Raw genomic sequence first — 24,740 nt, forward strand, 5'->3', positions numbered from 1 at the left:
ACACTGGCTAAATGATAGAACTGAGATTGTTGTTTCCGTATTGTGTAATAGAGGCAAGTTCGCTGGTGTTTAATACAGGCTAACAACGAGAGAAAATGCCCACACTGCCATCTAGCGGTCAGTAGTGGGTACTCTGCAATATTTTCCTCCCCAAACTGCATGCGGTTTACATTTTTGCTCATGAATATTGTGTAGTACAGAGGCCTACAAACATTATTAAAAGAAAAAACATAATTGTTTATTGGATAAATACTCATGTGACTCCCCCCACACACAGTGGTTAGAAATAAATAGGTTTCTAACAAAGTCAAGGGCAAGAAGACATCAGAAAATATCCATACAGTGCCTTCTTCTTGTACTGGGGTCATACTATGAAAAATTACAAAAAATAATTATTTAGCTGTTCATTTGATATGAAAATACCCTCAAATTAAAACTGATGGCCTCTACTTCATTGTCATTCACTTCCAAAGTAATAAGGGTAAGTAGTAGTGTGCCTTTCCCCCAGCGAGGCCTCCTCGGCCTGGTGCATCTTTCCATCACCAATGACAGGAAATTGCTTGGTGAAAGAAAGAGCGCAACTAAAAGACTTGTTTGGTCTGAAATTATTTGTTTTCATTAGGGTTTTTTCACTTCTTTTCCCTGTTTTGGTCAACATACTGCAGCTGGAAGTAGAGATATACTGATGTACCAAATTTATGTTTATGTCAAATTAAATACCACACTTGAAGCATCGGCCAATACCAAGCACTGCATGCAGCAATCAGATTTACTCATTTTATTGAAAAACATAGACTTAGATCATTATCTTGGGATGAATTGGACAAAAAATGTTTGTTTCCTCCATTAAAGATTGGACAACTTGTGTTTACAAAGGCAGAAAATTCACTTTGTTTTCATTTCTGATGTTACACATGGCTCTTGGCATTGTATTTTAGTGTTGGGGAAATTCTCTGATACCAATGTAGCCTGGTATTGACTCCATATATCAGATACCAGTATCTGGATTGATACTAATCAAATGTCATGACTTCTCTATAACAAAGAGTGCAATTTCCATGACCAAAACATGTCAGTATCCATTTTTCAGTGTTACATTTTTGTTGAAGAACTGTTTTGAATGTTCCAGACCTTGTGTTATCGAGCTATATATCTACTGATTGAGACAGAAAATGCGTATTTGGTTTATTATTCCTTCATAAAAGGTAACTACATCTACCAGCAGCCGAAACAGGCATGAATAACTTGACCAGTTCCATGACATTTCCAAAACAATTTGGAAATGCATCCCACAACCTTTCCAGATCTTTGAAAAAACATATTTTCAAATTCCGTGACTTTCCCAGGTTTCCCATGGCAGTGGGACTCCCGTGTGTCTAATATGTCAAACCACTGGCAGTGGCTCCTCCTCGATCTTAATCGTGTGCGGTTCTGGCTCCGTTTTGATCTCAGACGGCTGAAGCAAAGCCTGAGAACTGGTTTCACTCGTCCTCTCCATCTCTTCCCCTTGTTGGACCGGCTGCATCCCTTGACTCCTGGCCAGTCTCCTCATGTGCTGCATCTCCTCCCACCTCTGCATCCTCCTCCCTATCTGAGACCCTTTGCTCCGCCTCTTCAAGTATCTCTGCCGCCGAGAAAAGTTCACCTGCGAACACGGCGCTCGGTGCGGCCCGGTGCAGCCGTGTAACTGCGCTCTCTCCCCCGGCGCGGAGACGGACAACGGTCGGCCGCACCGTCTCTGCACGTCGTCTTCCACCGCTTTGAACACCAGGTCGGTGATGTCTCGGCGAAGTCTCATGAGCACCATAGGATCTTTGATTTGCCGCATGTCTGCCAGCATAACCTCCGCAAACTGGTTTAGTACATTGTGTTTTGGTGCGGTTGGTACAGCCGCCGTTCGATCGGGCAGATCGGGGGGACTCTCGTCGTTCTGACTGTCGCAGCTCAAAGACATGACTTCTGTAACTTGAGGCTGTGAAAGCGGACAGTGGGGCGGAGCAGGATTCGGAGTGGAGGCAACAGACTGGGGCTCGTAGGCGGGATCTGGCCCGGACATGTCAGCGTCCAGCGGGCTGCCGAATATGCTGCCGGTCTCCTGGTCAATACTGCCTTCCGTCTCCACCTCGTCATCGTCTTCTTCTTTATCATCATACCTGTCGTCCTGCAAAAGAGTAAGCACGAAAAAACATATAACCTGCTGGTACCATCCAACGGATTCCTTGTCTTGATTTCAACCCAGACACTTAGAGCGAAGACTTACCAGAGATGCGTCGACTCGTCTGCGAACTATGTAAGGCCTCAGGAAATCAAGTTTGTCCTTCAGCATCCTTTGCTGGAAAGTGTTGATCCTCTCCGGATGCCACAACACCCTCCCATACTGAGTCCGAAGGGATCTCGACCTTCTTTCCACATCAGACGCTGAGGGGGAAGAGGTGGGAATGTAGTGCCTTGGTTAAACCATGTAGTGGTAAAACATGTAAAACATGAGTTAACAGCGGTGATGTTGTGGTACATAAAAAAGGTGGGTAAACTATGAACTAAAGTGGGTGATCATTACAAGCGAAATAACCATCAATACGCAAAAGAAACACTGATTTGTTTTTTCCCCCCTTGAAAGTCCCTCTCTTCTTATAACCTTTCATACTACTTACTTATGAATTTATGTCATTCAATATTATGTCAGCCTAAAAAAAGGTGGGTGAATTATAATTCCACAAATAAAAAGTTGGGTATACTGAATTTTAGGTGGGCTTATACGCACCTAACATCGGATTGGCCACCCTTGGTGCCACCCCAAATTTTCTTGTACATCATTGGTTGTTTAACTCTGATTGACTCATTGAAATCACCTGAAATGTAAGATTGTAGAAAGAAGTGCTAAAGAGTGTGACAGGTGTCAATATTGTTTCTTTTTTTCTAAATATTTTACACTCCAGTATGCATAGTCTGTTTTTCACCTAAATAATCACTGGACAATAAAAGCCACATGAGTCCTTGAAGTGATAGAAACTTTGCCATGTGGGTATTCATTTGTTTAATAGTTTGTTTCTGAGCATATTCACACTTATTTGCTGAACCTTGAGTACACACAGTTGATTAAAAACAATCAAACTATATTGCACTATAGTTCATTTTTAACTCTTAACCTAGTGTTTATGTTTATGGTCGTTGTACCCCCCCAAGTTAGTGGTGGCCTCCCCCTGCCCCCGCATCTAAAAACTCTTAGAATCGCCACTGGTTGTTGGCAGACACGGATGGACGCGTGCACTTTTCATGCAACACACAGCAACATGAAACGCAACACACACACACACACACACACACACACACACACACACACACACAGCCTGGGCTTTTCCATCTTACCATTCCTCTACCAAACGCAGGCAGTCCTTACCAGGCTTTCCGATGGACAAGGCGAACTCGGACCACAGCTTTGTCTTCAGGTCCTTGTCGTAGTAAGACTCTAACGAGGAATTAAACAGACATTCGTGTTTGCGCCAGAAATCTATCAGCATGTTGTCCATGGCAGGACCCCAGTGTGGGCCGCGGATCTGCCCGCGAAAATGTGTCATAATCCGGGGAGAAACGCCAGGTTATGTATCAAAACGTCATTTTTTTAGTTTATCGGTTGATCACACCAGGATTTATTCTTCTTCTGGATTATGTTTCTTCTTCTTCCCGTATTTTAGTTTTGGTTTTTGACGGCTGGGGAACAATTTATTGGCGCATTACCGCCACCTTCTGGACAGGAGTGTGAATCGGGAAACTTGCTATAAATCTACTTCAACCACCAAAATAAATTATTATTAAATTATAAATTATTCAAACAGATTTTTATTTATCTAATAAAGTAAATAAATCAATACATAGATATAAATAAAGATTAAATAAAGACTATCTATTTTTTTCTAACTCTGTAGAGCTTTGGAAATTGGAACAAACATCTAAAGCTAGTCTCCTGATGGTCTTCTTAATATCTTTTTAATACTTAACTGGAAACTCTTTTCTCATGCGTTCACATAGCTAGTTGGTCTCTCTCTTCTTTATATTGCGGGCAATATATCATGTTGTACAGACAATGTAGCCTACTGGCAATAAACACAGTTCCCACTATGTTTGCTGATAATAAACTACTATTTCATCTTGTGTGTCATATTCTTAATCTGGAGAGTAGGCCTATTGCTTCTTCTTCCTGAACCTCTTATGTTAACTAACAACTGTACAGTATCATGGGAGTGTGAAACAATGACAGTAGTTGAATGTACTCAACCGTATAATATGGAAGATATACAAAAATATATATATATATTCAGTATGAAATATAAGTGAACAATTATAGAATTATTAAGATACATTCCATATATAACAAAGGGGAAATATCATGAGAACATGGAGAAAATTAGGCTATTATTATTATCATTATCATCATTATTATTACTATACTACTACTACTACTAAAGCACTTTGAGCTGCATGTTGTGTATGAAAGGTGCTATACAAATAAGGTTATTATTATTATTATTATTATTACTACTACTACTACTACTACTACTACTAATACTACTACTACTACTACTAATAATAATAATAATAGTAATAATAATAATGCTAAAGTCCATTGAAATGAAATGAACCGAACTGAAGTTAATGTAAAATAAATGTGTTTTGTGCCAGTTGTTGTCCAGGCCCTGTGTGCGTGATTGACAGCTGAAGCGCCCTGCCTGCATCGCCCGGTGTCCGCCATCTTGCCTCTCCCTCCCTGCCTGTCTGAAGCCGAGTGCGGAAGTGGAAACGACACTGTGCGGGTTCAGGGTTCCGCCTGTGGACGGCTTGCCAGATCCTTCAGCCGACACAGACTGTTATCCATCAAAAATCACACGTTTGTGATTAGCAGAAACCCCGAGGAGAGATGGCAGGACGGTTACCGGCGTGTGTTGTCGACTGCGGTACAGGGTGAGCTACTCAAACCGGACCGCCATGCAGAGAGCACAGAGGTTTTTTGGGTGTCACCGAGTAGCTTGGTAACGTTAAGGACTGTCAGTGTCAGCAGCAACTGGGTGTGTGTGTGTGTGTGTGTATATATGTATGTGTGTATTCAGACAGCTAGCCAGCTAGCAAGGCTAACATGCTAACGAACAGCTACACATATTTTTCGCCCATTCATTTGCGAGATAAACCCAGTCAGATTGTTTCGGCTGCACAGTCGGCTGCTAATGTTTGATATCCGTTATGTATGTAGCTAGTTAGCTTCATCATTAGCGGATTAGCCGTTTGCTTTCATCACCAGAAAATGTTTCATTGCAAGAACCTATGCTGTGGCAAGACCGAAACCTGGCTGATGAAGGCTTCCCTTTTAACTGGTTTCATTCATTTGGAGCTAGCAAGCTGTTTACTGGCTTTTTTTTTTGTAATATCGCATCTTTTCCATCAGCTTTTCTACCCCCGTCCATACGTCGCAGAGGTATCTGTGACTTTAGGTATTGCAAATCATAAATGTTTTTGCACAGTGCTTTGGATTTGAGCAGGCGCAGAGCGACTTCCTACACAGCCTACACTTCCTCATTCACGCTTTTTAGTCCATATATGGTCGTTTCTCGGCATCCGAGCATGTTTTTTTGATTAAGTTCTCTAATTTCTCCTCTTTGTCGGGCGACTGATCCTCTACCTAACCGATTTGTCACAACTGTAATGACACTATAAGCATTTACTTTGAGGGCTAATGGACATTTTAAACCGACTGTCAAAACGATATTCAGCACCATATGACCTCGTTCTTTCTGCAGCAGTTTGTATTGATCGTTGTGCATACCTGCCTTTCCTGTTATGACACCATTTAGGTTTCTTGATTATTGTTGGGATACCTTGTTTTCTTTCTGTCAAAATGAGGGACTAAGCTATGTAGGACGTTTTAATAGATGTCTTTGAAAAACAGTTGTCTGTACCCTTTTCTATGAATGAATCAGTTATTGCTCTGATGAAGAGAACTGTTTTGTTTTTAACCAGTGCACTCATGTAGATGCGGCCTAATAACAATACTCAGACAGCATGATAGTTCCTGCTCAGTTCGGTTTTGGGGGGCTAACAGTGGTTTGCATTGCTTGCATGTAGAGACTTGAACTCCTCACTCCTCACATTGCATACCTCTCCACTTATCCCCCTCCTCCCTTCAGGCTGTTAACCAGCCTAGTGCTTCTGGTCCGCACTGGGGAGGAAGAGCAAGAGCGAGTGCAGCTGACAATTAGGTTAGCCTGCCTAGCTTCTTCCTGGAGCAGATGGTTTTTACTTTCTGGCCAAGCCCTAAAGTCATGAATCACCATATCTTCCAATATTGATGACCACGAGAAGCTTATAGGCGTAACGCATCCATTTAGGTTAAGTGTTAACGTTGGGATTAGGTTTATAATCAGGCTTTTTAAGTGAATATTATGATGAGTGCCGGCTTTGCAGATACAGCCAGAGAGTACCAACCAGCAGCAGATGTTGTGAAGCGCTGGGAGGGTCGAACAGCTGTGGCCAGCCTGGTCAGAAGCAGGATATCTCACACAGCATAGCTAAAGTCTATGAGTCATGCCCATGATGGCCAAAATGTGACACTCCATTTCCTGTCTGACATCAACCTTACAAGTGGCTTTGCTATTATTAGGATGGAGTTGACTGTGCAACAAAAGAACAACCGCTACATCCACATTTGGGGATGTTTTTGGAGTAACAGTTTTCATGTTGTTAGCCGTGTTGCCCTTCTTTGTGCAAAACTAGCAGTATGCTAGAAAACATAGGTGTTGTTGTATCTTAGTGCAATTGAGGAGCTTGGGTGGAGCTGCTCTTTTTCTGTCCTAAGCAAACAGTTGGAAAATTTCATAACTCAAGGCTACAATCATTAGTCAGCCTCAGCATGGATCTAAATGATAAGTTATGGGCTAAAGTAGACCTTCATTACAGGCCGCAGGCTTTCTATTATCGTTTGCCAAAGAGTCTATGCCTCACTGAGCTCAAGGCAAAAAAAGGTGCGCTTCATTATTAGACTTGTCATGTAGCAGGAGAGAGATCAGATCACTGATACGCCATCATGTTGCTAAGTTTTAATTCAGAGGATAACCCTCTCTCCTGATACATATTGTCGTTTGCCAAACATGGATTAGGCTAATTCTCCAACCAAATAGCTGCTGTTTTGTTGAGAGTTTGGCTGACTGTTGTGTGCAGCTCCAGCTCTCCTGTGCGGTGATGTCCACTGTTAGGCGTGTGGTGCGTCAGGCTTGTTGAGGCAGGTGGCTGCTCCAGACAAGCTAGGACTGTTCTGTGGAATGAAGCGCTGTGTTTTGAGTATTACTGCTGCACTTTGGGCTGCTGCTGCTGTCAGTCCTTGTTATTATTGTAATGAGATTGCCTGCTGTTATTAGGAGGGTTTGACCGATATGGGCTTGTGAAGGCTGATACCAATCGCACCATTTTTGGATTAAAGCTGCCGACAGCCGATATGTTTTTTTGACAATTAGTTAAAATCTTTAAATGTGGCCACTTTCATGCCAAAAAAATACAAGTATTCAGTCTTTTCTTCCAGAATTTTATACTTGTCAAGGTGGAAAAGCGTCTGAAGCAGCAGTTATGTAATTAGAATCAGCTTTATTGGCCAAGTATGTACACATACAAGGAATTTGACTCCGGTTTTTCGTTGCTCTCAATGTACTTACACAATAAATATACAGCTAAAAACAAGATGCTGGAATAAATATGGAGTTGTTGGTGTAACAGGTTACATTATATACACAAGTTATTACACATTACATACATTATACACACATTATATACACATTTATATATGGGACGCTAACACTCTCCGTTAATACCCAGGATAATAATAATGACAGTCATGACAACAATAACAGTAAAAACATGCATACTTGTGTGGAAACTAATCAAAAGGTTGCACAAGAATCAATTTGGCTTAAGGACTTCCCATAGACAACCAGTATAACATCTCTCAATTATACAATAAATACAACAAATGGCATCGTATCCATCATATCAGAGGTGGACGACTTTGACCGGCTGACATCTGATTTTTTTATTAAAGGCCAGTATCGGCCCCATATATTGGCAAACCAATATAAAGTGCTAACCCTATTATTAAGTTATTTTTTAAGTTGGGTTATACTTGCAGTCCCATCAAGGCTTAGTATTTATCTATTGCAGCAAGGCCCAGGATTGCAGAGATATGTTGGTCATGCGAATCCAGGCAGCCTCTCCACATAGTTCCTATTTTTGCTTGAACTATTTTCAATTTGAGCATTTATCTGATACTCCTATCCAAAAAAATGACTCGCACTGTTCATTCTCATCTTCAGCCCCAGCCTGAAGAATTGGTGCAGGGCTGCAACATAACTCTCAACAAAAGTCAATACATGATCCACATATTTCTAAACACATTTTAGAGGCACAGATATTATGTATGGTGTTTTATTATGCTAAATGTCAAATCATTAAAATCACATTTAGGGCCTAACACATTTCCTTGAGGAGGAGAAGCAGAGAAACCATGATTTATTTTGTTGGGATTGCATTTGAGATGGGGCCAAACAGTGTATCAAATTCATATTGATATTCCAGTATGAAAGAACACAATATTGCAAAAGCTTCAATATGAACGTATTTTTTGAAATTCATTTTTATAGTCCATACAATCCATGAGAAAAGTAGCAACTGGTTTCTGGCATAAAGACACACAGAAACACTGCATAATATAAAGAGAGTGGTCATTAGTAAGATAACTACTCACAATCTACCATTAGAGCTGGCAGTGAGAGTATTTCAAACATGTTAAAAAGAAATATGATTACTCAAACTCAAAAACTACAAAAAAAGTTAAGAAATTATAATATCATTGTGAGTCATATTGCAAGTCTTATAGAAACTGTAAACACTGACAAAACATGATATTTGTCCATGTTGTGTGGTCTTTAAAGTGCTTATCTGCAAGACTCTTGTTTTTCTTACTTTATTTTTTTCTTAGTATAATAATAAAGACACTCAATGTAGACTGCAGGTTCTTCTATTTCTTCCTTGCTTCCTCTTTTTATTCAAAACAAACCGCTGCTGTTGCTTCCGTAAGTGTAAAACGCATCACTTCCTTGCAGCAGAGGATTTTTCTCAGTAAAGAGGAACCTCCTGTCACAGGTGCTTAGAACAGCAAATATAAAAGCTTTGAATCATCATTATACAGCATCAGTTGGTGATAGAGAGTACCAAACAGACATTTATTTATGTATTTATTTATTTATTGATAGGAAAAAGTTACAGATTATTACTTTAGCAGCCAGGTGAACAAACAGAAGACAAAAGACACAATGTTTTATATGCAACAATTACAGTAAACAAGAATGTGAGACAAAGAGGAGAGGAGGAGGTGAAGGGTTAAGGAGGTGATGGAGCCTCCATCACTGACTCTCTGCTGCCAAATTCACATCCAATCTGCTTTATTATGCATGAATGTGTTAAAGAAACACTGCCAACGCATTCAACAACACAAATAATCCACAATAAAACATATAAAACAGGATAACTTCTTAAAATAATTAGAGGAAAAAAAACAAAAAATAATTGAAAAATAAACAAAGTTGTTTGAATACTGACAGTGTCTCCAATTTGACAACTATCTTCAGGTTTCTGCTCACATTTCTCAAAGTAACGCACTGTCTCAGCACACTGTAGCCTATTTTTGAGACTTCAGAGGGTTCATAATATTCCCACATCATTTCTTTTAAAGACTGCCGATGTGGCCCTTCATGCTTCTTTTATAAACTCCAATTCAAAGGAGCTACTATTATGACCAGGATGTAGCCTATTATGCCCACAGTGCCTTGGCAGTCCTCAGCAGTGTCCTCTATCAGTCCCTTGGGCCCAGTGTGCAGGAAGCATGGGAGTCCTGTCTGGGCCAAGCCTTACATCTGGTTAGCATGTGCCCAGCAAAACGCCACAGTGCAAACGGAGGAACACAGAGAAGGCTGTAAAATTTCAAGTCTTTGATGCTAAGGTAATGCTCCCAGCGTCTGTTGGCTAAACTGAATGAATAAGCTTATTGTCGTTTGGCCAAATGATTGTAGCGTTGTCTGAGCAAGGGGTTAGAAAATGGCTTGACTTGACAATCAAGTGTCAAATGTTGCTTTTGTGTTTGCAAACCCAGTCCTAATGATTTTATTTAACAGTGTATTTTCATATACACTCTTCTCTTTGGTTTAGGCCTCACTTTGACTTTTCATCACACAGAAAATTGACCAATAAAGAACGCAGCCAGTACTGAGGTCAAAGCTAGTCTATATTAAGGACGCTCAGTTTATAGAGAAGTGATTCTTTTTTTCGGGGGAAATATGAATAGTCTTCAGTTTCGCGATGTGACATGAATGGCCCTTTGAATGGCCTCCCATTAGCAACTGCAGAGCTGCTGCTGATTTTGGCATCCGACCAGTCCGCTGAAAGACAGTGATGGTATTGATCAAAACGATAGCATAGGAGATAGCATTCAAATATATTCTTAACTGAAGTAAACTTTCATGCATACAAATGTAGTGCCAGTAATCCAGCTGATGCTTGGATTTGTCTGGCAAACCAGAACATGCAGCTTCTCTGATGTGATGCTTTTCTCTTGCAGATACACTAAACTGGGGTACGCAGGGAACACAGAGCCACAGTTCATCGTTCCATCATGTGAGTATTTAACTGTGCATTCAATTCCCTCACATCAGCCAAGCAGGCCAGTGACACGAGCAATGACTGTGATGCTTCTTTGATGAGAGGAAAATATATATATATATATATATTTTTGGACATCTCATGTGCTGGTTTTCATGATCAGTTCAGTTCCAACAATGACAGCATCATTAACAATAAGAAAATAGGTGAGCTACTTTTTGCTTGAGTGGACAGGTTAGTGAACAGGTTCTCCTGAGCATAGCAGTAGAAAACGTGTCATTGTAAATGATAGTTGTTACCTGGCAAAGTCATCAGGTCTAAATCACAGGATAAATTACAAAGATCAGTGCTGCAGCATTGTTTAAATAGGAAAATGTTCTGAAACTCACATTTCAGTCAGTGAATGAATAGGAAGGCAGGGTGAAACATGAGCTTTTTAGCCACTACTGGTTGAATTACATTACTCATGTTAGCACAGATCCTGATCAACATTACGTTGAGAGGCTTTATATAATTAGGCCATGCGATAAATAGCCTTCTAGATTCAAAACCATGAGGGTCTTTTCATTTACAATTGAGACATTTATCTTTAGCATTGTAACTTATTTGCCAATAAAAAACTACAAGGCTTTTGTAAAAGTTGTAAAAGCGCTGTATTGACGGAACATGTTGTTCTCCTTTTCTTGTCAGGTATTGCCATCAAAGAGTCAGCCAAGGTTGGGGACCAGGCCCAGCGGAGGATGATGAAGGGGGTGGATGACTTGGATTTCTTCATCGGAGATGAGGCAATAGACAAGCCCACATACGCTACTAAGGTACCAGACTCGGACTGATTCAGAAAAACTACTGGCAAAGCAATTACTGTTTTGTGCTGTTCAATTACTGTTTTGTGTTGCCGTCCCAGAAATAAATCCAGGCCCAGAGGACACATTTTTATTTCTTTGGAACACTTAAATTGCCATAGTGCATGTAATGTATTTAGGAATTAGTCCACACATTTAGACATCTCACCGTAGGCGGCAGTCTGTAGGGACAGGAGCAGGAGCAGGTAGGGTTCCAGTGCTTTGTGGAAGTAGACTTTAACAGGGATGGACAGGGATGGAATCAAACCTGTGACCTCCCAGTCACAAGATGGTCTCTAACCACCAGGCCAGCCTGCCTGCCAATTACAAAATGATTTTTATCTGAAGTATACATATTTCAAACCTTTGCACTGTGCATAAAACGTGGAAAGGTGAACACTGACAACTCGTATTTCTCAGATAGAGCCCTCCTTAATGAACATTGATCAGCTTCAAAATTCTCCATCAGTGCCTCAGAGGTTTGAACTGACTGACTGCCCTAACAGACCGGGGTGCTTAGCATTTATTTTTAATTTGCATGGAGTACCAGGTGGGTGGAAGTTGCCACATAGGCAAATATATAGAGTAGCAGAAAGATTAGACAAGTTTAGTATCATGAATTTGGTATCATTTTTTGTGATTGACAACTTACCTGATGCAGTCTAATTTAACCTGTTGCAATTAATCCCACCCATCTGGAACTCCAGCTGTATTAATACAAACATAAATATGTTTTAAACACTATTTTGACACAACTCTGGTGTGTGGCGACCCTCTCACACTAATAAGCAAAAAATGCAGCAGTGTGTACATAGTTGTTAAAATGTCCTTGTTGTAATTTAAACCAGAAATGAACACTTTGCTCCATATTTCGTGTGTGTGAATGTGCGCATTTCATAGTGGGAAGGAGCTTTGATCCAGAGTTTGAGTACAGTTCAGTGCACAGTTCCAAACCTTTCATTCTCCCAAACAACCTCCATTCCTGAGGGAGAATGAACGAATAAGTTTCGGAGCAGAATTTTCCAAACATTTCACTCTCTTGAACTACCTCCCTTCCCAAGAGGTGTGGTGATGTGGTTCCACTCCACCCACTGCATCCGGCATAACAAATGCATGACATCATGTGACAACTCGCATATTGCGCATTTTAGAGATTGTCATTGCAGTGTATTACCTGCGTGCAGAGGAGTCTGTCCTGTGCTGCGGACCCTTTGTCAGATGTCATTATTTATTAAAGGACTGTGATGCCAGCAATACAAAACCAGAAACCTGCTTGGCAACTCCCAATAAGGGCTGCTGCTCATATATAGGGGCTACAGTCATGTAAAGATTACCAAATTTCTTGTTTGAACTATTACAGTTCAAATATTCAGTTCAAAAGAAAACTGGACAGTGATCTCACAAAAGCATGCCTTTCTCTAGTCTATGTTTTTTTCCTGGGATCAGTGAGACGGCTAATTGTCTCATTATCTCCATATAATATATGTATCTCTATCTGAGGGTCTTTAAAAGTTTGATTTTGTACATGCACTTTTTGTTGAAGCAGACAAAAAGTAAATTGTACAAATGACTTTCTCTTGTAGTGATGCCAAGTATTTCATCATAATTTCCAAATGTCCAGCCACCCAAGCTTGTTAAAGAAGATGTTTTTGAGTGGGGATGAGGTTTTTAAATCACACAAAAACAGTAACCTAATTTTGAATCCTTTCAGAAGCTCTCCACAAGACAAAGGCACAACTGGAAATCATTTGCATGCCTTATGCAAGGAGAAGACACATTATTTCCTATATTTCATGATGTTATTTAGGTGGTCAGAAAAACCTGTAGATTGGCAGCTTCATCCACTTGGCAGGGGAAAACTCTGAATATAATGGAGGACAAATGTCCCTCACTAATGCTCAATAATGTTTCAAAACAGTGTTGCAACCCTTTTCTCATAATGGCATCCACATTTTAAAACATATCTGCTATGTTTGCGTTAGTCTTATTTGCATTTCCTCCACTGCCCTGATATCTTGTGTGTATTGTTCTGATTGGCTGTCCTTTTGACCCCTTGCGGCAACAGTGGCCAATCCGTCATGGTATTGTGGAGGACTGGGACCTGATGGAGCGCTTCATGGAGCAGGTCATCTTCAAGTATCTGAGGGCGGAGCCTGAGGACCACTACTTCCTCCTGGTAAGAGTCCCTAACCCTAACCACTTCCCGGTTCTACTTCCTGGTTCCTGAAGGACGTTCTGACTGGCTCCTTCCCTCTTCCCTCAGGCAGTATGCAAAATTAGCTTTTTCTCACCTGCCAAGGCTTAGTAAACAAAAAAAATTACCTGCCAAAAACACGTTTTTCCAGCCAAAATAGTTAATATGCATGTTTCGTAGAAATATGTCACCCTTTTAAATGCTATTTTGTGTGTAAAATCAGGTCCTGTGAAGCATTCAACAAAGAGATAAGAGCAGATTCATAGATTTAATTTAAAACTTGGTTACTCACTTGTACAATAGATCTTTTTATGTTCATTTTGTCTTTTTGGTGGCCTCTCACCTGCTATGTGATGCCACATGGGAATAAACTTCAGTTTCAACCAATGTTACGCTAGCAGGGTAGTTAACATCCAGGCATTCATAGTGCCATTATACATATAATACTTTAAAATGAGACCGTTTTTTCTTGCAGACCTAACCTTTAAGTCTGAATATAAATCTGTTACAGAATAACTGTAGTGTGTGTATGTGTGTGTGTGTTCTCTCTTTGCAGACAGAGCCTCCTCTGAACACACCAGAAAATCGGGAGTACACAGCTGAGATCATGTTTGAATCCTTCAATGTCCCGGGACTGTACATCGCAGTGCAGGTTCGGCCTCATAAGCTGGGATGTCTGTTGTGTGAATGAGAGATGTTGTTTGACCCCGATTGACACGTCATGCAGGCGCATCCTTCCTCCCATCTAAATGATAATCATAATTATCCTGAAATGCATTCTTATAGGCCAGTTTTAAATTTCTTATTTAAGAATTTTTAGCCATGTATTTTATTTCTTTATTTCTATACTACTTGCTAATTTGACCATTTGACCAATTCTCATGATAATGTGGTAGCAGCCTATCTGTGTATGAACAAACAGTATGGGCAATGGTAGTCAGTGTGACATTGCTGTGTGTGTGTGTGTGTGTGTGTGTGTGTGTCCCTCCCAGGCTGTGCTGGCTCTGGCAGCCTCCTGGACGTCCAGACAGGTGGGAGAGAGGACACTGACAGGCACCGTCATCGACAGCGGGGACGGCGTCACCCACGTCATCCCGGTGGTGAGTTCACTGACTGACAGACGCACGCTGGCCAACAGACACCGCTCACTCACTTTCTCACTCTCTCACACACATACACACACATACACAGTTCTTGAAGAAAGAGCGTCCATTTGAAAATGCGTTGTGCCAAATGCGTTGCGTTGTCTGGCAAAACAATTCTACCAATATATTTTCAAAGAATTTTTCATAGAATTAGTTGGGTTGTTTTTAACTAGGGACGCACCAATCAATCAGACACTGATCAAAAATCAACTGATAAATGTTCTAAATGTTTCCTGGTTGGGATGTCCCGAGCCGATATCAAAGATTGCAATTGGACCCGATCAATGTGATGACAAAGACTATTAAAGATAAAAAGAAATGGGGCCATGCTATAGGCTATTTATTCTTAACGCAGTTGTTTAACCGAGTATTAATTATCTTTCCTCGCTCAGTTTGGGTTTACTGATTTTAGATCGATCAGAGTGATGCTTATAGTACGCAGCTGTTTAATTGTTTAAAAAAATGACAAAAATATCAGATCAGGACTCGGTATCGGCTGCTACTCAATATTAAATGATGCAGATCAGATCAGAGACAAAAAAATAGTTGATCAGGACATCCCTTGGTGAACGACGATTTATCTGCCTGATCACATTATAGGTCCAGGTTTGTTATTTATGCTCGTGCCATTTGACAGTAACTGAGTAAGGGCTTTTTATCTTTTAATAGAGATGGGGCCCATCCATTCCTTAAGTGGCCTTGCTGTTTTTAATTTCAGAGAGAGACTTGGTCATTTCATTGCACTCTGTTCAGAACAGAGCATTTTGAGTGATTGATTATCGTATTCATTCTCTGTTTTCAACAGTTAATAAACATTGACAGCTCACATACATCAATTTCTGACATTGCTTTATGAATGTAATGTATTGGACAGAAGGCATAGCCTGTGCTGCCTCAATGAAAAACTGTTTTCATGCGCAGCCGCCAGGCAAGAGGTGAGTAAGCACCTCAGTCATCAAGCACACACAAACACGTAATAACTATGCGTCGATAAAAACTTTGATTTATTAACACATGGTTAGAGGCAGCAAAGTCATGCAGCCATAAGAACAATCTGTTAAAAACAGTGTTATATTGAGGTTTTACTGTTTATGCTTGCTGTGCACTTTTACCTGATGTGCAGTTGTTAGTAGACAGTCCGGGCAAAATGCATCATATTGATCGGATTGGTGATTGGCCAATAACACCGTTACAAAACTGGTAATTGGAACTGGTGGAACGGGCCCCAGAAAACCTGATTGATGTGTCTCTATTTACATACAAAAAGTTTGTTTTACTTATTTCTCTCTATTTCTCTGTATTTGACTGTTTTATGCTTCTTTAAAGGTGTTTTTTTATTAATTTCTGCCATTTTTATTGAGTGTCCAACATTTATTATTATTGGCCTGTCTGTAAAGCATTTTGTAACCCTGCTTTGAAAAATAATTTACAAATGAGGTTTTATGTTTTTTTTTTTTTTATTATTTCCACCTGTCTACTTCCTCAGTGTCAGGATAAAGTAGAACTTCAAAAGTAGGCCATGATATTTTAGAGGTTGGAAGGAATTACTCAGTTAGGAAATGTGCTTGCAGAATACATTTTGTGGTTGGGCGACTGAGTCAGCATGTCTGTGGCCACTGCTGAACATACGCAAAACGAGCCAAGCACAACAATGGGGGAATACAGAGAAGGAATCGCAGTGCTTAGATCCCAGGAAAAAAAATCAAACCATGACAATGAAAACTCATTGGCCATTACAGCTGATTTTGTATTTTGTACACACCCATGTGCATGTACTTGAATGTTCCATTCAATTTTATGTGCTATGACATCACCTCTCACACTCTTTTTTTTCTCCTGCTCTCTCTATTTTTTTCTCTTTCTGTCTCTCCCATCTGTCTGTATCTTTCTCTCTCTCTCTCTCTCCCTCTCTCTCTCTCCCCCCCCCCCCCCCCCCCCCCTCTCTCTCTCTCTCTCTCTCTCTCTCTCAGGCCGAGGGTTATGTTATTGGCAGCTGTATAAAGCACATTCCCATCGCGGGACGCGACATCACCTACTTCACCCAGCAGCTCCTGAGGGAGCGGGAGGTGGGCATCCCGCCGGAGCAGTCGCTGGAGACCGCCAAGGCAGTCAAGGTAGAGTCACCCGGCTTCATTTCCCATCAGCCACCTCTTCTGCTGAGGAGGATAAGGTTGCCCACAGATGCCTACTGGAGTCACATTTGTAATTCCTAGTATCATGACCGATTCTGATTATTTCTATTTCATTCTCAGCATTAAAATCCATTTAGGTCTTTGGTGACTTTGGTGTAGATACACTGGGACAAATGATCTGGTTTCACATTATACACATACATACATACTTAGGTGGATGTGCAATGTATGTGTTGTTCCTTCCTTTCCCTCCATTTGGCCTCCTCTCCTTTCCTTACCTCCTTCCTTGCTTCGTTCCTTCCTTAATTCTTTCTTTCCTCCCGTCCTTCTTTTTCTTCCCTCCTTTCAACTAATCATATCAATGTAAGGTCAAGCTGATCCCTCGCCAGTCTCACCCCTTAGTTATCTCAGCCAAGCTCTGATTGGTGGATGAAATGTAATGGAAATTTAGACGGAAAAAATGATAACGTTTACAAAGAGGAGAGCACATGAGAAGTAGTTGTTAACAATTATGTAAATTGCCCATCTGTCTCTACACCAGTGTAATGTAAACAAATTCTGGTACATTTATTGTACTTGACAAAGTAATTCTGATTCAGTAGGTCTGTTATTTGGGTGGATGCAATGTAAGAATTTTTCTAGCAAATAGGTAAGTGGGTTAAAAAAAGATGCATAGGAGCCATTTTTTTTTAATTTCATCTTTAGACTCTCTTAGTGACAGTGATGACTCTGGTCTTTGGTTTGAAAGATTAAATGAAACCCTCAAACCTCATTTTCCCACACTAGGACACTAGGTGGCACTATTGGTCCGCCAGTTAAATGCAGAGGGTTTCCTACAAAATTCTTGTCTCTCCAGTTCTACTGCTTTTGTTTTGTTTTGTTTCTGACAGTTGACATTGTCCCCAATTCTGGGATCAACCCAAACTACAGCAAATGCATTTCAAAATAGCAAAATGCATAAACATCATTTGGAACGCTTTCTCTTTAGTTTCTGAGATAATGAGTTTTTTTGCAGGACATGACGATATGCATTACAAATAGAAGAAAAATGTACTCAAAGATTAGTGGCTATAGCAACAATTTTTTACAGTTTGATCTTTTTGTTTTTCAACAACGCCAAAAGTACTACAGATTTTATTTTCTGTTTCCACTTCCCACTTCAAAAACTGACATGACTGTAATGTTAATTATGTTGTCAGTAGGCCTTCCCTTATAATTGCTCCTTTTTTTTAATCACCACAATTAATTGTGATTCACCTCGTTTCTCTACACTTCCTCCATGTTTATTAAACAGCTTGTTAATCCAAGTCTTTGTAGTGTTCTTGATGTCAAGGACCATTCTTCATTACCCCGAGACACACAGACGAGAAATAAAGTGAATCCAAATAATTAGCATTCATCATCGAGGGGATGTGAATTGTGGACTATTGCCAAACATGTTGGGAAATGTTAATTCCACTGCTGTCTGGCTTGCAGTACGGCTCACACTCCAACCTGCAAATCAAACCAATAGCATCTCTTCAAAATATATGTTCTACTACCAATCATTCATATTTACTGTGCAGTAGCAGTAAAACCCAGGAAGGCGCTCTGCACTGTGATTATAGGCATGACGGTAATGCAGCTAGGCAGACACCCGAGTACCTATAATCCCAGTAAAGAACTCCCACCCAGGTATTATGGCTTCCATACCATGGATACAAATGCATGTCCATTGTCTGAAAAGTTCTCTCCAAAGTAGTACAAATACATAAGAATAAAAACAAGAGGAGTATGAGAAAACAAGAAAAACAAAATAAGACAAGCTAGCTTCGCTTTAAGGGAATTATTAGTGCGATTGGAATGTGTTTTTTTGAGTTGTTGAGTTTATTATTTGGTTTAAAACTGAATAAAAGCAGGATTAACATAATAATTAGGGGCCCATATAAAATATATGCAGACAAACATGTAAAACATTTAAAAACACAGCATACACATCAAGAAATGATGACTGTTTTAGCAATGATCAGACGATTAGATCGACTAGACGGATTTGAGAAACCGAAACATTTTAAGACATGTAACTCTCACACGCAGCCAGTACCTGCTCCAGGGTGGAAAAGCCTCCCTATATTGACCAACCAGATTGCTCTGCTGAAACTGACAGTTGTCTTTTTGTCCCTTTGCTTCCCCCCCATCAGGAGCGGTTCAGCTACGTGTGTCCAGATCTAGTCAAAGAGTTCAACAAGTACGACACGGACGGCTCCAAGTGGATCAAGCAGTACACCGGCATCAACGCCATCAGCAAGAAGGAGTTCACCATTGACGTTGGCTACGAGCGCTTCCTGGGGCCCGAGATCTTCTTCCACCCAGAGGTTGGTTAACGCAGTGCGGATTGAGTCTGCTAACCCTCCAGTCCTGGCCGGTGTCCTCTGCTTACATGACCGCTGTTTTGATAAACGTAGTCTCTGACATCAGCGAGAGCTCCTGGATGTTTTACAGAGTAGCGCAAATCACTCAGGAGTATTTAAGCGTGGATTAATTGCTACTGCAGCTTCATAAACCTGGCACATGTACAGAATGACACGTTTTCTTTGCTCACTTACCTTTCCAGTTCGCCAACCCTGATTTCACCCAGCCAATCTCTGAGGTTGTGGACGAGGTCATTCAGAACTGCCCTATCGATGTCAGACGTCCTCTCTATAAGGTAAGCTGACATTCTCATTTTACCTCTTTATTAAGCGCACACTTATTCTATTCTATTCTATTCTATTCTGTTCTATTCTATTCTATTCTATTCTATTCACTTGTGCTCAATCAGTGGGACCTTGTTTAAGGATCAGGCTCTCAGATTTATGCCTTTTTAGGGCAGTAAAGACGAGGTTTAAAGGTCTTGGCAGTTCAGATATTGACTGGAGAAAGTATGAAAATACATTATTTACCATTTAACAGGATCTGATTTGACTGTATCTTGAGTTATTAACTCTGCAGTCAAGAAGGCCGGTCGGTTTTGCTGATTTCTAATCAAATTAACTTCTTGGCTACTGCAGACAGTCCTGCTGTATTTTTGTTGGAAGCTTGTGTATTACTTATAATGAAGTGATTAATGTCTTTGGTAAGTAGTGTAATAACCAGGGCTGGGGCTTTGCGTCAGGGTCTTTATTCACTCCCATCACAGATGCTTCTTTGAGTTATGTCCACAATACTTCCAGTAGGTGCATTGCACTGTACACCATGCTTATGGGGGTTCAGATACTGGATGTGGCCGGCCGGTAGCCAGTTTCCAATCACTGGCGTTAAGTGCTTCCTGTCCTACAGCTTCGTAATCCCCATCTCCTTTTCCTCCACAGAACATTGTTCTCTCAGGAGGCTCCACCATGTTCAGGGACTTTGGGCGCCGTCTGCAGAGAGACCTGAAGAGGACGGTGGACGCCCGGCTGAAGATGAGCGAGGAGCTGAGCGGGGGCAAGCTCAAGGTGAGAGTACAGACCGTTCACACGTAGCAGAGATCAATATACTGCCTGACAAAGCCAAAGGGCAATAACTGCGTGAGTGGTGAAGCTGAGGAAAAACGACTTCAAAGTTTATGACCTGTCTCGCAAGAAGTAGTGTTGATATAGAGGTGGATTGATTATAGTTTAGTAGGATTTAATGGTATAATTTTTGTTAATATGAGATATAAACCTGAGCCATAATGTATGACTTTTAAAGCTACAATATGCTTTTTGCCTTGAGGCAGTAAGTGTATTGTTAGCCCTAACCCTAAACCTAACTCGCCCTCCTCCCCCTCAGCTGGTCAAATTCCCGCCCCAACACTTGTCATTGATCTTGATGAGCTGTCTACTTTAAACAGCATCTATCCCGAGGCTGAGGTAACCAGCATCTATAAAGCCTCCACAAGCGTTGAAGAAGCAAATAGTGAACACAGACAATCTGCAATAAAACAAAAAAAAAAAAGCAATGCTGATGTTCACCGTGTGTTTGAACGGGTCTGGTCTGAAAAAACGGCCCGAACATCATTGAAAACCCAATTTCAGGCAAATGGGGTGGGGGGGATTTAGGCATGTACAGGGTCACAGACACAGACTGATAATGTATGATATATCCTATTAATATATTGTGATTTTACTGTCAAATAATTGTATATTGCAGCTTTAAAACAAAGAGTAATTTCTGCTGTTTGCTTTTGCATCAATGAAATGGTACTGCCAATTGATGCAAGCGGTAACTACAAATTAATAAATTAAAGACAAGTAAATTTGTATTTTTTGCAGATGTGACAAATGCATTACAGTTAAAACATTCCCTTACCTTACAAATAAGCCCATTAATTTGCATCACCTACATCTTTCTTAACACATTTTTGAGACGGTCATCATTACTGGCATTTTATCACCATTCTAACGGTTAAATCCTTATAATCTAATTCCCTTGTTTGTCAAAGGCAGACAGCATGCACTGGAGAATAAACTAACACATTTATTTTCAACAAGTGACTGTTACAAAGTTGCTAATAAAATGGTGAAGATGTCTCCAGCTGTGACAAGCTGCAGCGCTTCCTCTGTAATTTTATGCAGCTGCGGTGCTCGGGGGGATAATTCTAGTTTTGTCCCTTATCTGTCGCTGTTTGGGGCTGAGTTATGTTTCAAGTTGAGCTTGTAGTGCTAAAAATGTTTTTGAGTCACAATAAAATCATTGCTTCTAAAACATGGTCTAAAACTTGGACTACACAGATTTGGATGATAGTAAGACTACATTTTTTTCCAGTAGTGGTGGTACCTTCCTTGTAATAGTGACACACTTGCATTGCATATCCAGACTCAAGGGCTTTGTTGTATATTGTTTATTGTGTACACACATTTTGTACTGTATATTAGTCCTCCACATAAAAGTACATATGTTGAACTGACAATGTTTTGGGCGCCAAATTGTCAATTCTCTGTTTTTCTGGGGTTAAAAGTAGGTGAATGTCATTGGATGTTTTGCAGTCTTACTTTAGTTCGACTCTATGAAATCATATTGATTTGATAGCCGCTTCCCTCTCCATCTGTTCTCTCTCACCCTTTTCATTGCATTTTTCAAACTAGTGCAGTAGGTAGAGAGAGACTGAAACTAAGTTCTTAAGTCCATCTCATCCCATCCTGTATCATCCCAGTCGCTAAGAGTTTGACAAGGTGGTTCAGGTTAACTGGTCTTGTGTCCTTAAACCATCTCACTGTTTTGCCTCCTCAGCCCAAACCAATTGACGTCCAAGTTATCACTCATCATATGCAGAGATATGCTGTGTGGTTTGGTGGATCAATGTTAGCATCAACTGTAAGTATCTCAAACATACACCCACAATACTATGCGAACCTATAATAGGTATGTGTTTTGACTGTGTCATCTTAAAGGAAGGAGCTAAGGTAGAAATCACAATGTGCGGAAGACGATATCTTGTCTGTCTCTGTATTTTACTTTTAGATTTGCCACAACTTTCATCTTGAGAGACACAGAAGGACATAGTTTTGTCGAATCCTCACTTGCAAATGTCAAAACAATCATGTTAATTATTTCGTCCCATGGAAGTGAATGCCATGGGAGGTTGTGACATTGCATTATTCTTTTTAAAAAAGAAGCCCATGACTAAATTATTTGTGTGTGTGAAGGTGGTAGTTTTACCAGTGAGGATGTCTCTTTGATTCTCAAAGGGTGTCACTCATTGATGTTAAAATGAGCAAATTTCATCAGAATTGTTCCTTGATATGCATAAATGCTGTTTTATACTGTATATCTTATGTTTCTGAGTTAAAAAAGATTAAATGCTATATATTTATTTTTTGGAAAGATAATATAATCACTGCGTGGTTCAAAATTGTAGATAATTACACCAAAAGTAAAAAGACGTCACAGTACCGCCCACACTGTTTGATTGACAGGTGATCTCTGGGAAGTGCAGTGCACTTAGCAACAAAGTTGTCGCCAAAATAAAAAATGAGGATCTTGCAGATTACCACTTTAATGTGTTTCCAAATTGAGCTTTACTTTCATGTCTGCAATCATTTTGTATAAAAAAAAGTGTTGCTCTTTTCCAAATGCCTCATTTTGGAACAGAACTCTTCAAATTTAACCTTTTGAGAAATTGTTCGAATAAAGTAATTATTCGTAGTTCGTAAAGCAATTTCAGAGATGTGTTTGGTTCTATGTGTGCAACTTTGATGATCTTCTGTTCTTTTTCTTTTACACATCAACACACGCTTAATGTTCTGCCTCTCTTCCCACAGCCTGAGTTCTACCAGGTTTGCCACACCAAAAAGGACTACGAAGAGATCGGGCCAAGCATCTGTCGCCACAACCCTGTGTTTGGAGTCATGTCTTAACTCCGGACCTCCGACGTCTAACAATTCGGGGCGGGCGGGGCGGGGCGGGGCGGGGGGGCAGGGAGGGCTGGGTTAGGATGTGTAAAGGACAGGCTTGGGAGGTCAGGGACAGTGGTGCGTTTGTGCTTTTTGATTGCTCGTTCAACTATGGATGTAAGGAACAAGAGGGCGATCCAGAATATAAAAAGGAAAAAAAAATAAGAGAGACCAGACCAAACACAGACCGGCTGGAAAATTTATTGTGAATGTTCCTTTCTTTTTTTTTTTTTGTTTTGCTTTCCAAAATGAGGGAAAAAAATGGTTTGTAAACCAAAACAATTTTAAGAACATTTCCGGATCTGTTGAGCAATATGCAGAGAGCTAAACGGTGATGATGATGATGATGATGGTGATGATGATGATTATAAAGATGGTGTTGGTGGAGGCTTAGGATGATGACAATAACATTGATAATAACAGGACATCAGAACATATTATTTATGTTTATAGAACATGAGTCCAGGCAATATCCGATGACTCTTGAGATCATGTGATCATTGACAAGTTTAGAACATATTATTGTCTCCTTTTTTCTTTCTTTTTCTGCTTCAAATGCACTTCTCTCTGTGTATCACGGCAAGAGCTTGTTTATATTTCATACAAAAAGTTTTTTATATGTAAAACTTGGGAAATCAGGGGTAAAAAAAAAAAAAAAATGAATGCATACCAGTATCAGCAAGTGACTGTTTTAACCCACAATGCAGCTTTGATACGCAGTATTTTCTTAAGTTTGAACAGATGTTTCTCCTATTATTCCCCACATGTGTCATTGCTGTCCGCCCTTTAATTCTTCATACATTAATTCACATCACTTTGGACCGTGTCAGATTTCCACCTCTTATCATGCAGTGAAAGAAAAGAAAGAGAGAACTTACTGAGGTTATAAAGATGAAATTGAAAAAGAACGACTGTCAGACCAGTATTGTTAGACTAGAACTTTTTTTTATTATTAAATACCAAATTATAAAAAAGGATGGGATTTGTGTATTTAATGCCTTGCAACATTCCAATAAAGGCTCAAATTTGTTTCTAAGTACTGGAGTCTTGTCGCTCGCCCTTCATTTCTGCTTATTGTCATCCTAATGCTGTTTATATTGTTTTTTGCACCATGTAAGCCATTATAACTGTTGATAGTTGCCCTATTAGAGGCTTATGCACTGTAGTACCTGCCAGGTTGTTTAGGTAGATTGAAATTGAAATGGTTTAGTAGATGATTCTATTATCAATTATGCAAGAAATAGCAGGGTGTTATGATGTCTTCTGGGTTTAATTGAGCAGACATCTGAAAAAAATAGAGTAATAAACTACACACACTGTGTGACACGAGGACTGGTAAAAAATAAGCTGAAGGGCAGTAATTTAAA

General features: G+C 40.2%; 2 protein-coding genes across 3 annotated transcripts; one reads left to right on the top strand and one right to left on the bottom strand.

The window, feature by feature from the left end:
* Nucleotides 1-460: 460 nt before the first annotated feature.
* Nucleotides 461-3,651, bottom strand: LOC139926547 (uncharacterized). 2 transcript variants are annotated; one of them, XM_071918300.2, is made up of 3 exons: nucleotides 3,398-3,651; nucleotides 2,261-2,418; nucleotides 461-2,161 (listed from the first exon to the last, which is right to left on the bottom strand). In XM_071918300.2, the coding sequence occupies exons 1-3, from the start codon at nucleotides 3,573-3,575 to the stop codon at nucleotides 1,385-1,387; spliced, it is 1,113 nt and encodes a 370-aa protein (XP_071774401.2). In that variant the 5' UTR covers nucleotides 3,576-3,651; the 3' UTR covers nucleotides 461-1,384. The 2 variants fall into 2 exon arrangements, with proteins under 2 accessions (XP_071774401.2, XP_071774402.2); XM_071918301.2 differs by lacking the exon at nucleotides 3,398-3,651 and adding an exon at nucleotides 2,762-2,833.
* Nucleotides 3,652-4,776: 1,125 nt separating this feature from the next.
* Nucleotides 4,777-24,412, top strand: LOC139926531 (actin-related protein 3). The gene is made up of 12 exons (XM_071918277.2): nucleotides 4,777-4,956; nucleotides 10,646-10,701; nucleotides 11,377-11,501; nucleotides 13,594-13,704; nucleotides 14,279-14,374; nucleotides 14,715-14,822; nucleotides 16,838-16,981; nucleotides 19,180-19,353; nucleotides 19,593-19,685; nucleotides 20,329-20,454; nucleotides 22,211-22,294; nucleotides 23,242-24,412. Exons 1-12 carry the CDS (start codon nucleotides 4,913-4,915, stop codon nucleotides 23,335-23,337), a joined length of 1,257 nt encoding a protein of 418 aa, XP_071774378.1. The 5' UTR covers nucleotides 4,777-4,912; the 3' UTR covers nucleotides 23,338-24,412.
* Nucleotides 24,413-24,740: the final 328 nt, after the last annotated feature.

This window comes from Centroberyx gerrardi, chromosome 10, assembly GCF_048128805.1.
Source record: "Centroberyx gerrardi isolate f3 chromosome 10, fCenGer3.hap1.cur.20231027, whole genome shotgun sequence".
NCBI classification, from domain to species: domain Eukaryota; kingdom Metazoa; phylum Chordata; class Actinopteri; order Beryciformes; family Berycidae; genus Centroberyx; species Centroberyx gerrardi.

Excerpts from the sequence above, each read along its gene's own strand:
- LOC139926547 (XM_071918300.2), bottom strand. The coding sequence starts at position 3,575 with ATGACACATTTTCGCGGGCAGATCCGCGGCCCACACTGGGGTCCTGCC. Across the intron at positions 2,419-3,397 it reads CTTGTCCATCGGAAAGCCTG|CGTCTGATGTGGAAAGAAGG; the intron begins GTAAGGACTGCC and ends CTTCCCCCTCAG. Across the intron at positions 2,162-2,260 it reads GACGAGTCGACGCATCTCTG|GACGACAGGTATGATGATAA; the intron begins GTAAGTCTTCGC and ends ACTCTTTTGCAG.
- LOC139926531 (XM_071918277.2), top strand. The coding sequence starts at position 4,913 with ATGGCAGGACGGTTACCGGCGTGTGTTGTCGACTGCGGTACAGG. Across the intron at positions 13,705-14,278 it reads AGGACCACTACTTCCTCCTG|ACAGAGCCTCCTCTGAACAC; the intron begins GTAAGAGTCCCT and ends CTCTCTTTGCAG. Across the intron at positions 22,295-23,241 it reads GATCAATGTTAGCATCAACT|CCTGAGTTCTACCAGGTTTG; the intron begins GTAAGTATCTCA and ends CTCTTCCCACAG.